The sequence below is a fragment of the Diabrotica undecimpunctata genome, chromosome 3, assembly GCF_040954645.1.
Source record: "Diabrotica undecimpunctata isolate CICGRU chromosome 3, icDiaUnde3, whole genome shotgun sequence".
In the NCBI taxonomy this organism is placed as follows: Eukaryota; Metazoa; Arthropoda; class Insecta; order Coleoptera; family Chrysomelidae; genus Diabrotica; species Diabrotica undecimpunctata.
Genome location: NC_092805.1, coordinates 112907968 through 112923457, shown reverse-complemented (window position 1 = coordinate 112923457; position 15490 = coordinate 112907968). Strand labels below are relative to the sequence as shown.

The window sequence follows — 15490 nt, the reverse complement described above, 5'->3', positions numbered from 1 at the left end:
TTTGTAATGTTTCTCGCAATAATTCACAGATCATTTTAGAAAAATTATCGATTGCGCCTATTTTACTTAATGTAAATTTGAGTGTTGGAGCCCTATTAAAAAAGGATTTTTAGTTTTGCGAAGGATATTTTAGCCTTCATCCAACATAGCAGGTTTTCGTCAGTGCTGATTTCTAGATGGAGATTTAAAACCATTTGTTAGTTTTTTGTTTGCCACCTGTTGCCACTGATACTCCTGTTAAAAAAAGAACAGCGAATAACAGCTTCTGTTGAAGGTAGTGTTTTTTAGTCCATCATATACCTTTCAAATAGTTTGTTTTTCCTTCTGTGAGACGAGTCTATGAGGTGGATATGGTGAACTTATACCACAGGTTATATCCAAAATGTTTTTTTCGTGTTATTTCGAAAAAAAATTCTGAGCGATCCATTAACTTAAAAATCTGAAAAAATTCATCAATATACATTTTAATGAACAAAGACCCACTAATTTTCTTTAGATTATTTGAACTAAAATTGAGCTCAGGAAAAATATTTTAATTTTTCAAAAAATCCTCTGATTTTTTAAAAATATTTTGGATTCAAATTGAGCTATTATTTCAGGAAAATATTTAAAGTTTTAAAAAAATTGTCTGGTTATTTATGTAACTTTTAACAAGCTTCTAAATAATTACTTCGTTTATTTTTTCCGATCTTTTAAATGACGGTGTTAGGTTTGCCATTTTCTCTGCGAAAAATCCTTAAAATTAAAAAAACCCGTTTTTTTCTGGTATTTTCACCATGTTTTTGCCACATAAACTCAACTGCATTTCAATAAATAACGATTTTTAATATATTTTTTCGTTATTTCTACTAGCGGGATTAGGTTTGCCATTTTCAAACCAGAATGTGCCCAAAATAAGACAAAACTTACTTTTTATACATTTCCCCATGTTTGTAGTATATAACTTTAATAACTTACGGCTAAATAATTTTTTCATAAGATATTTCTTCATCTTAGTTAAGTCTTCCGATTTCTCAGTCGGAATTACTATTTTTATATTACATTTTTGGGATTTATAAATTAAGGTAATTGAATGTAATTAAATTTAAATTCAATAATAATACAACAATAATAAATTTAAATTGAAAATTACTCTTATCATTATTGGTAATAGTGATGATGCAATATTGTTTACACTAAACTATGATTCACTTTGATTTTTGGTAGTACCTTGTTTTTGCTATTATGGATACACATTGGTGTCTGTCAGGTTTTACATCTGCCATACTGTTACGTTTGGTTCGGTTCAATTCTTCACTTTTAAAACACTATTCTCTTGTTTTTTCATCAATAAAGTCATAATTTTCTACTGATTAATTTTAGGTAACTTTTTATTATCTTCCTCAGACTTCCTTTTCTCTTTCATTTTCGCTACAACTCAGACATTTTCTAGAACTAGAACAGCAACACTTATCGGTCTTTATATATGGTTTTAACTTTATCACCTTATTCATTTTCCTACCTCCATTATTGTCACGTAAACATAATTATTTTTAACATCTAATAGTTTTCCTTACTAACTTATCATCACACAACATCATTAAATTACCTTGTAGCATATTAGTTGATAATATAAACATTTTGGAGTCTCTTTATAATAAACAAGTTGCTCTTTTGTTTGATCTTGGTTCCGCCTAGATATTTACGCAGGAAATAAACAAGAATCTTCCCACTTATGCTTATACCGATTTTTTAAGAATAAGGTCACTTTTCGGTGGACCGACCGCGAGAGCGGTCGATTTCATTGCGCAAGTCCGAATTCGGTTATTGGGACTACGATGTTAGCAGCCGTGAGAGCAAGTCAGGCTTTGGGCACGCAAACACCGTTTTCGTGAGGTTTTGAAAAACTGGCAAAGTTTCCCAAAATTCCATGAGTTTTGGTGAGAAGTTGATTTGATCTCAAAATACTATGTGGCAATCTTTGTAATGTGAGTTAATCACCGTTTGTTGTAAGCTGTATCCTGTGAAAAGTTATTTGATAACAGCTTCTGAGGACTAAGTAAGCCGACATGGTTTAAAGTGGAAAATGAGCAACCGAGTTTGAAGAATTACATATTGTTATCGTCCAGGATAACCTGAAGTCCAATTTGTTCAGTCTCCATTATGTGTGTCCTGTGGTTCGGATATAGATTGTTTGAAGTTTGTGGGACAATGTTTTTTTGTTCAAATCTAAGGTAACAAACTTTTTTAATAATTTAAAAAGAAATAATTAGCCAGTGAAACAAGTAGTTTTGTTAAATTTTTCTAAATATACATTTTTATTAATACACTAAGATTTGCTCTCATGTCTGAGAAATTTTCTAAAGGCCGAAGACGACGACGAATAGATCTTTTCAATTTATCCCATAAATTCTCGATCATATTGAGATCTGGGCTGCATACGGGTCATTCCAATCTTATCAATATAACCTCTTTAACCTCGTCCAGATATTCATTTACAATATGGGCAACGTGAGGTCTAGCGTTGTCTTGCATTAATTTAAACTGGTTCCCAATAAATGGAAATGTTCCCAATAGATGCAAATGGAACTACCATATCTTGGAGATCTTCTCCAACGTAGAGACGGGCAATCATATCTCCGTTTTCAACTAATACAGGATCGGTACGTGATTCACTACAAATGACTGCTCAAATCATAACGGAATCGCCATGATATAATATTTTCTTTAATATGGTTCAGTCAACAAATGCTTTATTTTGACATCCGTAAACGCGCTCCCGACCATCGGGTGAACTCAAACAAATCCTTGATTCGTCAGTGAATAAAACGTTACACCATTGTTGTATAATCCAGTGGATATGTAATCTTGCAAACACCAGTCGCGGCTGTTGATGCTGAGGAAATAGGTGTGGTGCTGTTGCCGGCCTTCGTGAATGAAGCCCAACTTTTGCCAATCTTCGTCGTATCGTCCTTTCAGTTAAATTTACTTAACGTACTATTTGCAGTTGATTTCTTAGAGATAAAGCAGTATCTCTTCGATCTCTCAAGGATCTTACAACGACAAAGCGATCATCAGCTGCAATAGTTGATCTGCTTCTGCCAGAGCCTTGGCGTCTTGCGAAATTTCCAATCTTTAGATACCTATTCCAAGCATCTCGAATTGTACAACTCGGAAACCCCAAAGTTCGTGACACGTAGCTTTTGGTATGACAATTCTATATTAAAGCAAGAATTCGAGCCACGTCTGCTACTGTTAACACCATGATGATAAATAAGTTATTTTTTTGCTGTCACTGTCATTTTGCTGACACTGTCATTTTACAAATGAAAATGTAAATTGCTGTATGTCATTTAACTTTTATCGACATGTTATGCAAGATATTCATGTTTATGAGTCAATCAGTGTTTTTATTTACATTAAATTGCTTTTACAAGAAAAGATATACTTGGATCATTCAAAAAACAACATCTTAGGGATGCCTCCGAAATAATACGAAAGGTCTATGAAACAAAAATCAGCTCTTTAATTTTTCCACAGAATAATTAAAGTTAGTAGACAATACAACGCTTCCATTTACCCCTATATAATGCCCCATCTAAGCAAAAATTGTTTATTACCAAAATAATAACAAACTATTCAATACATGTACCTAAAAACTGATACAAGATTCTTGAAAATCGAAATACAAATAAAAAAGTTATAAATTGTCCAACTAAATCAAAAAATTTTAGTGGCGGAATTTTGGGTCGGGGAGTGTATATTATAGGCACTGATTCATTCAGTCTTGCTATATTTGCGAAATACTTCGTCATCGGATTATTTGCATGCTTTACATATAGGCGTTTGCTGCAACAAACGGCTTTCATATTTCTTTTGACGCTAAAAACCATCTTATATACTAAAACGCTAAGCCCTTTTCTTGTCCACCACTTTACTCAAAAACCATATTAGATAATTAAAATATTTTTTCGGAATATTATTAGTATTACGTATGAGATTGTCAAGATATACTTTTGGTACAAAAATTCACTTCCGGTTATGAGATGACCGGAAGTTAAAATTTACTTTAAGTTTTAGACCACACAATGTATATATGGATCGAAAGGTCTCGTCGAGACGAATCTAAATATGTACTTTCGGTTGCGTTCCGACACCGGAAGTGACCCGAAACGCGCATAAAACGTCAAGATAGAGTAAATCTGACACCGGATTCGTGATCAGCATGCAAAATTAACTGCTAAATGATATCCATGTCGACATTTGATGAACTAAAAATTGCATTCCGGTTTTGAGGTCGACTTCCATAATCACTTTTTTTTTACTTGCATTATTATTGATGAATGTTATGTATATTTTTGCTTATATTGTTTGTATTGATCTCTTAATTTTTCTCGCAAAATAAAAATTTCATTTAAAAAACTCGATGTCGAGTTGGTCCGCTAGTTATTTAAATAATCTTATATACTAAAACGCTAAGCCCTTTTCTTGTCCATCACTTTACTCAAAAACCATATTAGATAATTAAAATATTTTTTCGGAATATTATTACTATTACGTATGAGATTGTCAAGATATACTTTTGGTACAAAAATTCACTTCCGGTTTTGAGATGACCGGAAGTTAAAATTTACTTTAAGTTTTAGACCCCACAATGTATATATGGATCGAAAGGTCTCGTCGAGACGAATCTAGATATGTACTTCCGGTTGCGATCCGACACCGGAAGTGACCCGAAACGCGCATAAAACGTCAAGATAGAGCAAATGTGACACCGGATTCGTGATCAGCATGCAAAATTAACTGCTAAATGATATCCATGTCGACATTTGATGAACTAAAAATTGCATTCCGGTTTTGAGGTCGACTTCCATAATCACTTTTTTTTTTACTTGCATTATTATTGATGAATGTTATGTATATTCTTGCTTATATTGTTTGTATTGATCACTTAATTTTTCTCGCAAAATAAAAATTTCATTTAAAAAACTCGATGTCGAGTTGGTCCGCTAGTTATTTAAATAATTCACTTCATAGGATCACACACTAAAATATTTTTTAAACACAAATGTTTTTTTTTAGTGTGTCAGCAGTACAACCCGAACTCTATGGATAGTTTTAGATTTAGAAGGGAACAAGGAGCTCATACTTCATTAGGTGGCTTTAGGTCTCCTCCGAATGAATTTCGGCATATGGTACGTATACTTGAAGTATTTTTTTATTATTTAATTTCAAGTTTATTTATATACAGGGTGATTAATTAAGGATGTCCAATCTCTAAGTTGCAGATTGTATACCTCAAAATATGATGATTCTGCCCAACATATCTTATACAAATATTACTAGTTTCCGAGATACCGAGTGTTGCAAGTTTAAATATGGATTTTAATTTTCGCAATATTGTTTGTATGTTTTCATAATTTCTATTTAAAAATTGGAAATTTTACGTTTTTTTTTTTGGAAAGATGATTGCTAATTTAGACTCCAATTTAGCATTGCTTAAAAAGGGAGTTACGGCGTATCTAGGTCACATCATGCGAAATGAAAAATACCAGTTCCTCCAACTTATAATCGAGGGTAAAATTGAAGGCAAGAGAGGAATGGGACGCAAGAAAATGTCCTGGCTCCGAAACATAAGGCAATGGACAGGGATTAACGACATACAATCTCTGATACATATTGCAAGAAATAGAGAATTAATGGAAAATGTGATCGCTAACATCCATTAGTGAATTTGCATCTAAAGAAGAAGAAGAAAAAGGGAGTTGGTTACACTTGATTGTATTTAGTAAATCAAAACAATTTTTTTTTGGTTGAACTATGGGTAAATAAAAAAAAGTATGATAAATGTTAAATTCTATAAAGAGTAGTTAGTGTTATTGGATTTCCGTAATTTAATCGGTTTTTGAGTTATTTGGTTCTTAAACCTCCAGTAAATTTTAATTTTGCAAAAAAAAATTTATTCTCTAACCTGTGAACTAACAACCAATTTAAATGAACCACTGTATTTAGGCTTTTTTCAAGAATATTTACACGAATTACTAGTGCCTATACCTCTCCACTTAAGTCAAAACATGGTCATTCCAATCTTATCAATATAACCTCATTAACCTCGTCCAGATATTTATTTACAATATGGGCAACGTGAGGTCTAGCGTTATCTTGCATTATTTTAAACTGGTTCTCAATAAATGGAAATGTTCCCAATAGATGCAAATGGAATTACCATCTCTTGGAGATCTTCTCCAATGTAGAGACGGGCAATCATAGCTCTATTTTCAACTAATACAGGATCGGTACGTGATTCACTACAAATGACTGCTCAAACCGACCATCGGGTGAACTCAAACAAATCCTTGATTCGTCAGTGAATAAAAGGTTACACCATTATTGTATAATCCAGTGAAAATGCGATCTTGCAAACACCAGTCGCTGCTATTGATGCCGAGGAAATAGGTGTGGTGCTGTCGTCGGCCTTCGTGAATGAAGCCCAACTTCTGCCAATCTTCGTCGTATTGTTCTTTCACTTAAATTTACTTAACGTACAATTTGCAGTTGATTTCTTAGAGATACAGCAGTATCTCTTCGATCTCTCAAGGATTTTACAACGACAAAGCGATCACCAGCTGCAATAGTTGATCTGCTTCTGCCAGAGCCTTGGCGTCTTGCGAAATTGCCAATCTTAAGATACCTATTCCAAGTGTCTCAAATTGTACAACTTGGTAACCCCAAAGTTCGTGCCACGTAACTTTTGGTATGACAATTCTCTATTAAAGCTAGAATTTGAGCCACGTCTGCTACTGTAAACACCATGATGATAAATATTTTAGAAATGAAAATATAAATTGCTGTAACTGTCATTTAATTTTTATCGACATGTTATGAGATATTCATGTTTATGAGTCAATCATTGTTTTTATTTACATTAAATTGTGCAGTTCTTACAAGAAAAGAGATACTCGGATAATTCAAAAAACAAAATATTAGGAATGACTCCGAAATAATACGAAAGGTCTATGAAACAAAAATCAGCTCTTTAATTTTTCCACAGAATAATTAAAGTTAATAAGTTAATAATTGTTTATTACCAGAATAATAACAAACGATTCAATACATGTACCTACAAACTGATGCAAAATTCTTGAAAATATAAATACAAATAAAAAAGTTATAAATTGTCCAACTAAATCAAAAATTTTTAGTGGCGGACTTTTGTATCGGGCAGTGTATATTATAGGCACTGATTCATTCAGTCTTGCCATATTTGCGAAATACTTTGTCATCGGATTTTTTGCATGCTTTACATATAGGTGTTTGCTGCAACAAACGGTTTTCATATTTCCTTTGACGCCCAAAACCATTATTTAAACAATTCACTTCATGGGATCACACGCTAAAATATTTTTTAAAAACAAATGTTTTTTTTTTAGAGTATATCTCCAATTTTATCTTCCATTGACAGCTCCGATCCTTGGGTACGTATACTTGAAGTATTTTTTTATTATGCATTTAACTTTAAGTTTATTTATATACAGGGTGATTAATTAAGGATGTCCAATCTTTATGTTGTAGATTCTATACCTCAAAATATGATAGATGATTCTGCCCAACATATCTTATACAAATATTACTAGTTTCCGAGATACCGAGTGTTGCAAGTTTAAATATGGATTTTAATTTTCGCAATAATGTTTGTATGTTTTCATAATTTCTATTTAAAAATTGGCAATTTTACGTTTTTTTTTGGAAAGGTGATTGCTAATTTAGACTCTAATTTAGCGTTGCTTAAAAAGGGGGCTGGTTACACTTGATTGTATTTAGTAAATCAAAACAATTTTTTTTTCGCTTGAACTATGGGTAAATAAAAAAAAGTATGATAAATGTTAAATTCTATAAAGAGTAGTTACTCTTGTTGGATTCATGTAATTTAATCGGTTTTTGAGTTATTTGGTTCTACAACCTCCAGTAAATTTTAATTTTGCAAAAAAAATTTTATTCTCTAACTTTTGAACTGACAACCAATTTAAATGGACCACTGTATTTAGGTTTTTTTCAAGAATATTTACACGAATTACTTGCGCCTATACCTCTCCATTTAAGTCAAAACATTTTGGTTGCTACAATCATATTATTGTTTAGAATTTCGTCAATACTTAAATTAAAAGTTTTCGCATCGATGGATTGATCGTAAAAGTGAGTTTGCTTGGTCATCATTAAGTCCTAATTTCCTTTGTAGTCGTAAATGGAGGCATCAGCTTATGAAAGTAGAATTACTTCTCTTTTAGAATTGCGACAGAAAATAGATGAAGCCGAGAATGTGATTAAAAATAATAGACAACGGTTATTTGATAAGAGATGTTTACGAAACCGGATCATAAACTGTATAAAAGTAAATGTTGAACATTTTATTAAACATTTTTTTATTGCAAAATTACAATTCATTTACTTTTTAGAAGCAAATAACTAGATACCCTATCAAATTACATGAATCAAACAAAAGTAACTTTTTGAAGTGAATACTATGTACTTATCGCTCGGTATGATGCTTGGACGTGCGCGAACGCCTATTTATCGTGAATCGAAAAATCGAGATGGTTGTAGTAACTTGGCGGTATACCGTAATATACATAATATATGTACATAACATATGTATATTACATTTTTTTTTATAACAATTAGAGAACGACTTGGCCAATTTTGATTTTAAAACGTTTGTATGAAATAAAGTAAAATAAATTAAATAAAACTAAATAAAATTAAAGAAAATTAAAAAAAATTAAATTCAATCAAGTCAAATTAACTCTGATTTAAATAAAATTATAAAAATTAATAAAAAGTATAAAGAATTAAAAAAATATATATAAATTAAATAATATTAAATAAAATAAATAAAATTAAATAAAATTAAATAAAATCAAATAAACTTAAATAAAATTAAGTAAAATTAAATATAAGTAGATAAAATTAAATAAAGATACATAAAATTAAATAAAATTAGATAAAATTAGATAAAATTAAATAAAATAAATAAAATTAAATGAAATTAAATAAAATTAAATAAAATTAAATAAAATTAAATACAATTAAATAAAATTAAATAAAATTCAATAAAATTAAATAAAATTAAAATATAATACAATTACATAAAATTAAATGACATTAAATAAAATTAAATAAAATTAAATAAAATTAAATAAAATTAAATAAAATTAAATAAAATTAAATAAAATTAAATAAAATTAAATAAAATTAAATAAAATTAAATAAAATTAAATAAAATTAAATAAAATTAAATAAAATTAAATAAAATTAAATTAAACTGATAATTTTGAAACAAATATTATTTTTAAACAAAATTTAAAACCCACCATACGGTAGAGATATGTAGATGGTCTATTCTCAATATGGTCTCATAAATCAGACTTCTAAATAATTATTTTTTTTGTATTTTTTTGTTCTTTAGTATGGCGAGATTAGATTTGCCATTTTCAGACCAGAACGTGTTTAAAATAAGACAAAATTTTCTTTTTATATATTTTCCACATGTTTGTAGTATATAACCTTAATGACTTACGGCTAAATAAGTTTTTCATAAGATATTTCTTCATCTTAGTCAAGTCTTCCGATCTCTCAGTCGGAATTACTATTTTTATATTACATTTTTGGTATTTATAAATTAAGGTAATTGAATGTAATTAAATTTAAATTCAATAATAATACAACAATTTTATAAATTTAAATTGAAAATTACTCTTATCAGTAATGGTAATAGTGATGATGCAATATTGTTTACACTAAACTATGATTCACTTTGATTTTTGGTAGTACCTTGTTTTTGCTGTTATGGATACACATTGGTGTCTGTCAGGTTTTACATCTGCCATACTGTTACGTTTGGTCCGGTCCAATTCTTCACTTTTAAAACTTATTCTCTTGTTTTTTATCAATAAAGGCATAATTTTCTACTGATACATTTTAGGTAACTTTTTATTTTTTTCTTCAGTCTCCCTTTTCTCTTTCATTTTTGCTTACTTACTTACTTAGTCCTAAGCCTTTCTACCGTTAGGTGTAAGGCTGGTGGGGTTAAGATTTGCACTGTTGTCTCCATGCTATCCGGTCTTGTGTTAGATTTCGTGCACTTTCCCATGTCAATCCTTTCTTCTCAACTTCTTTTCTGATTTCGTCTACCCACCTAACTCTTGGTCTTCCTCGTTTGTTTTTCCCTTGCATTCTCGTTTCAAACACTCGTTTTGTTAATCTTTCATTCGACATTCTACACACGTGTCCGAACCATCTTAGTTGCCCCTCTACTATTTTTTCGTTTATTGGTTCTAGTTTTAGGTTTTGTCTGATTGTTTCGTTTCGTATTTTGTCTGTCCTCTTTCTGTTTGCTATTTTCCTCAGGAACCTCATTTCCATAGCATTGACTCGAGATTTTTGTCTCCCAGTCAATGTCCATGACTCGCTATTATACATGATTGTAGGTCTAACTACTGATTTAACGACTGCCGTTTTTACCTTCTCCGGTATTTCTTTTTTTCCCAAAAATGTTGTTTTCATAGTGTTAAATAAGCTTCCTGTTCGTCCCATTCTCTCATTTATTTCCATGTCTTGTTTACCGTTTGATTCAATTATTGCTCCTAGGTATTTAAAATGTTCCACTTGTTCTAGTTGTTTTCCGTTTAATTGTATTGCGTGTGTCTTTCTCTTATTTGAAATTATCATTGTTTTTGTTTTCTCTGTATTTATTTTCATATTTATGTTTGACAGTTCTTCTTCTAGGATTTCAAGGTTGTTCTGAAGGTCTTCTCTGTTTTCTGCTATCAAAACCATGTCGTCTGCGAATAGAAGCTCTGATAGTTGAGTCTGTTTCATTTGCCAGTATCCTAATATTAGTTTTCTCATTCTTCTCTTGGCTTTCTTTATTGCTGTATCCAGTACCACTGAGAACAGCAGTGGGCTCAACACGCATCCCTGTTTGAGGCCTTGACTTGTAGTAAATTCTTCGGATTCCTCGTTGTTGGTTCTCACCGTATTTGTATTATTATTGTACATATCCTTTATTACATCAATTGTTATCCTGTCAACTCCTCTTTCCTTTAATGTCCTCCATACGTCCTTTCTTTGTATTCTGTCAAACGCCTTTTCCAGATCAATAAAGCATATATGTATTTCTCTATTTTTATTGATTACTTTCTCACTTATTTGTCTTATTGTGAATATGTGGTCTTGCGTGCTTCTGTCCTTCCTGAATCCACATTGTGTATCTTCCATAGTTGGTTCTATTTGGGTTTTTATTCTTGTTTCTATTATTCTTGCGAATACCTTCCCAGGAATACTTGATATAGTAATACCTCGGTAATTATTACAGTTTCTCTTGTCGCCCTTTTTGTGTATTGGTAGTATAATGTCTTTCTTCCAGTCCTGTGGTATTTCTGCTCTTTTTATGATATCATTCATGAGTTCTTTCATGCTGTCCACTCCCTCTATTCCCATGAATTTTATCATTTCCGGGGTGATATCATCCTTGCCTGGTGCTTTGCCTAATTTAACTCTTTCAATTGCCTTTTCTAGTTCCTCTGTTGTTATGGGTTCTACTTTTTGTTCTTCATTAATTTCTTGTATCTCCACTATGTTGTCTACGTCTGTATGAGTTAGCTCTTTGAAATGTTCTCTCCATCTTTCCATTATTTGGTTTTCTTCTGTTATTACCTTTCCATTCTTGTCTTTTATATTCGGCATCATGTGTTCTTTCTTTTGTCTGAGCTGTTTTAATGCGCCATAGAAGAGTTTTTGGTTTTCTCTATAATTATTTGTCATTTTTAGTCCAAACTTTTCCCATGACCTTTCTTTTTCTGCTTTTACAGCTATTTTAACCTCTTTTCTTTTTTCTTTATATGCCTCATAATCTTCAGGGCGCTTTGTACTTAGATATCTCTTCCATTTTTCTTTTTTGTTCTTTACTTTCCTTCGTATTTCGTCCGTCCACCATTCAGTTCTCCTCATGCTATTATTTGCTATTTTTGTCTTCCCGCAAGTTTCCTCAGCAGCTATGATTAAGCTGGTCTTGAGATTTTCCCACTTTTCCTCTATACTAGCAGTTTTTGCCCTACCTTTCAAAATATTGTCTAATTTTTCTTGGAATATCTGCTTATATCTTTCTTCTTTTAATTTGTAGCTTTTTACTTTTTCATTTACTACCTTTCTCCTCTTTTCTTCATTTTCTTTTGCTGTTCTCATTCTCATTATTACTAGATGATGATCACTGCCAATCTCTGAGCCTCTTTTGACTTTCGTGTCTTGTACTCTTTTCCATTTGTTGCTACTTACCAAAAAGTAATCTATGATTGATTTTTCATTTCTACTTTCTTGTACTCTCGTGTATTTGTGTACTTTTTTATGTTTAAATTTTGTATTTGTTATAACAAGTTTATTCTCCATACATATTTCTATTATTCTTTCGCCATTTTTGTTTAGTATTTCTTCTCCTTCTTTTCCCATGCATTCCTCAATTCCATTGTTATTATTTCCGACTCTACCGTTTAGATCTCCCATTACAATTATATTTTCTTCCCCATTGTCAATTTGCATTTGGAGCTCCTCGAAAAATTTATCCTTCTCTTCCTTTTTTGCATCTTCATTTACTCCGTAGGCTGTTATTATTGTCCATATTTCCTCGTCTATCAGTTTCATTTTCAGCGATAATATTCTCTGGTTAACATATGTTTCTTCTATAACGTATTGTAGACTATTCGGTGCAATTATTATCCCTACGCCTTCTTTTGCTCTCTCCTTTGCATCAGCTCCTACCCAAAATAACCAATATCCTTTGTGTATCCTCTTAAAACCTCTTCCTTTCATTTTCGTTTCCGTTATTCCTAATATTTCTATTTTTTGTCTGATCATTTCTTCTACAAGTTCTACCTCTTTTCCATTGATGCTTCTTACGTTCCATGTTCCCATTTTTATCTCTCCTTTTTTCTGCGGTATATCTTTCATCTTCTTTCTATTCTCATCCTTGTTTACCTTTGCATCGTGCTTTTTCCTATCGTTATTCCTATTCGTCGCCCTGGTCGTCATTGTCAGATCCTTTCCGTTGCTTTGGTCGTTATCAATGTTCCTCGTGTGGGTGTAGTTTTCTAGTTTTTTGGATGTTTTTCAAGTTCCTTTTTTATTTTGTTCCATCTCCATTCTTCTTGGTTTACTAACACCTTGTTGTAACCAATTTTGACGTCTTTGCCTTTCTCTTTTTCGTTTTTTGCAAAATTTCTTAGGTGTTTCTGCTTTTCTTTCTCTTCTCTGGTCATTTTTGCTATAACTCAGATATTTTCTAGAACTAGAACAGCAACACTTATCGGTCTTTATATATGGTATTACCTTTATCACCTTATTCATTTTCCTACCTTATGGTCATTCCAATCTTATCAATATAACCTCATTAACCTCGTCCAGATATTTATTTACAATATGGGCAACGTGAGGTCTAGCGTTATCTTGCATTAATTTAACCTGGTTCCCAATAAATGGAAATGTTCCCAATAGATGCAAATGGAACTACCATATCTTGGAGATCTTCTCCAATGTAGAGACGGGCAATCATAGCTTCATTTTCAACTAATACAGGATCGGTACGTTATTCACTACAAATGACTGCTCAAATCATAACGGAATCGCCATGATATGATATTTTCTCTGATATGGTGCAGTCAACAAATGCTTTATTTTGACATCTGTAAACGCGCTCCCGACCATCGGGTAAACTCAAACAAATCCTTGATTCGTCAGTGAATAAAACGTTACAAAATTATTGTATAATCCAGTGAAAATGCGATCTTGCAAACACCAGTCGCTGCTGTTGATGCCGAGGAAATAGGTGTGGTGCTGTCGTCGGCCTTCGTGAATGAAGCCCAACTTCTGCCAATCTTCGTCGTATCGTTCTTTCACTTAAATTTACTTAACGTACAATTTGCAGTTGATTTCTTAGAGATACTGCAGTATCTCTTCGATCTCTCAAGGATCTTACAACGACAAAGCGATCACCAGCTGCAATAGTTGATCTGCTTCTGCCAAAGCCTTGGCGTCTTGAGAAATTGCCAATCTTAAGATACCTATTCCAAGTATCTCGAATTGTACAACTTGGAAACCCCAAAGTTTGTGCCACGTAACTTTTGGTATGACAATTCTCTATTAATGCTAGAATTTGAGCCACGTCTGCTACTATTAACACCATGATGATAAATATTTTAGAAATGAAAATGTAAATTGCTGTAACTGTCATTTAATTTTTATCGACATGTTATGCAAGATATTCATGTTTATGAGTCAATCAATGTTTTTATTTACATTAAATTGTGCAGTTCTTACAAGAAAAGAGATACTCGGATAATTCAAAAAACAAAATATTAGGAATGACTCCGAAATAATACGAAAGGTCTATGAAATAAAAATCAGCTCTTTAATTTTTCCACAGAATAATTAAAGTTAGGAGAAAATGCAACGCTTCTATTCACCCCTATATAGTGCCATATTTAAGCAAAAATTGTTTATTACCGGAATAATAACAAATGATTCAATACATGTACCTACAAACTGATGCACGATTCTTGAAAATCAAAATAAAAATAAAAAAGTTATAAATTATTCAACTAAATCAAAAATTTTTAGTGGCGGAATTTTGTGTCGGGGAGTGTATATTATAGGCACTGATTAATCAGTCTTGCTATATTTGCGAAATACTTTGTCATCGGATTTTTTGCATTCTTTACATATAGGCGTTTGCTGCAACAAACGGTTTTCATATTTCTTTTGACGCCCAAAACCATAATTTAAATAATTCACTTCATAGGATCACACACTATAATATTTTTTAAAAACAAATGTTTTTTTTAGGGTATATCTCCAATTTTACCTTCCAGTATCAGCTCCGATTCTTTGGTACGTATACTTAAAGTATTTTTTTATTATTTTATTTTAAGTTTATTTATATACAGGGTGATTAATTAAGGATGTCCAATCTCTAAGTTGTAGATTCTATACCTCAAAATATGATGATTCTGCCCAATATATCTTATATAATTATTACTAGTTTCCGAGATACCGATTGTTTAAATTTTAAATATGGATTTTAATTTTCGTAATAATGTTTGTATGTTTTCATAACTTCTTTTTAAAAATTGGCAATTTTACGTTTTTACTGTTATGGATACACATTGGTGTCTGTCAGGTTTTACATCTGCCATACTGTTACGTTTGGTCCGGTCCAATTCTTCACTTTTAAAACTTATTCTCTTGTTTTTTTTTATCAATAAAGGCATAATTTTCTACTGATACATTTTAGGTAACTTTTTATTTTTTTCTTCGGACTCCCTTTTCTCTTTCATTTTCGCTATAACTCAGATATTTTCTAGAACTAGAACAGCAGCAGTTACCGGTCTTTATATATGGTTTTACCTTTATCACCTTATTCATTTTCCTACCTCCACTGTTATCACGTAAACATAATTATTTTTAA

General features: G+C 31.5%; 1 protein-coding gene across 15 annotated transcripts in view; it reads left to right on the top strand.

The window, feature by feature from the left end:
• LOC140437236 (clotting factor G beta subunit-like) overlaps positions 1-15490 on the top strand; it is a 227683-nt gene that overhangs the window by 52620 nt on the left and 159573 nt on the right. For 12 of the 15 annotated variants that reach the window (XM_072526624.1, XM_072526622.1, XM_072526621.1 and 9 more), the window contains exons 3-5: positions 5062-5174; positions 7410-7454; positions 14869-14913. In XM_072526624.1, the coding sequence (XP_072382725.1) occupies positions 5062-5174; positions 7410-7454; positions 14869-14913 (203 nt within the window). The remainder of the gene's footprint in view (positions 1-5061; positions 5175-7409; positions 7455-14868; positions 14914-15490) is intronic. The other 3 variants (XM_072526626.1, XM_072526625.1, XM_072526638.1) reach the window with 3 other exon arrangements.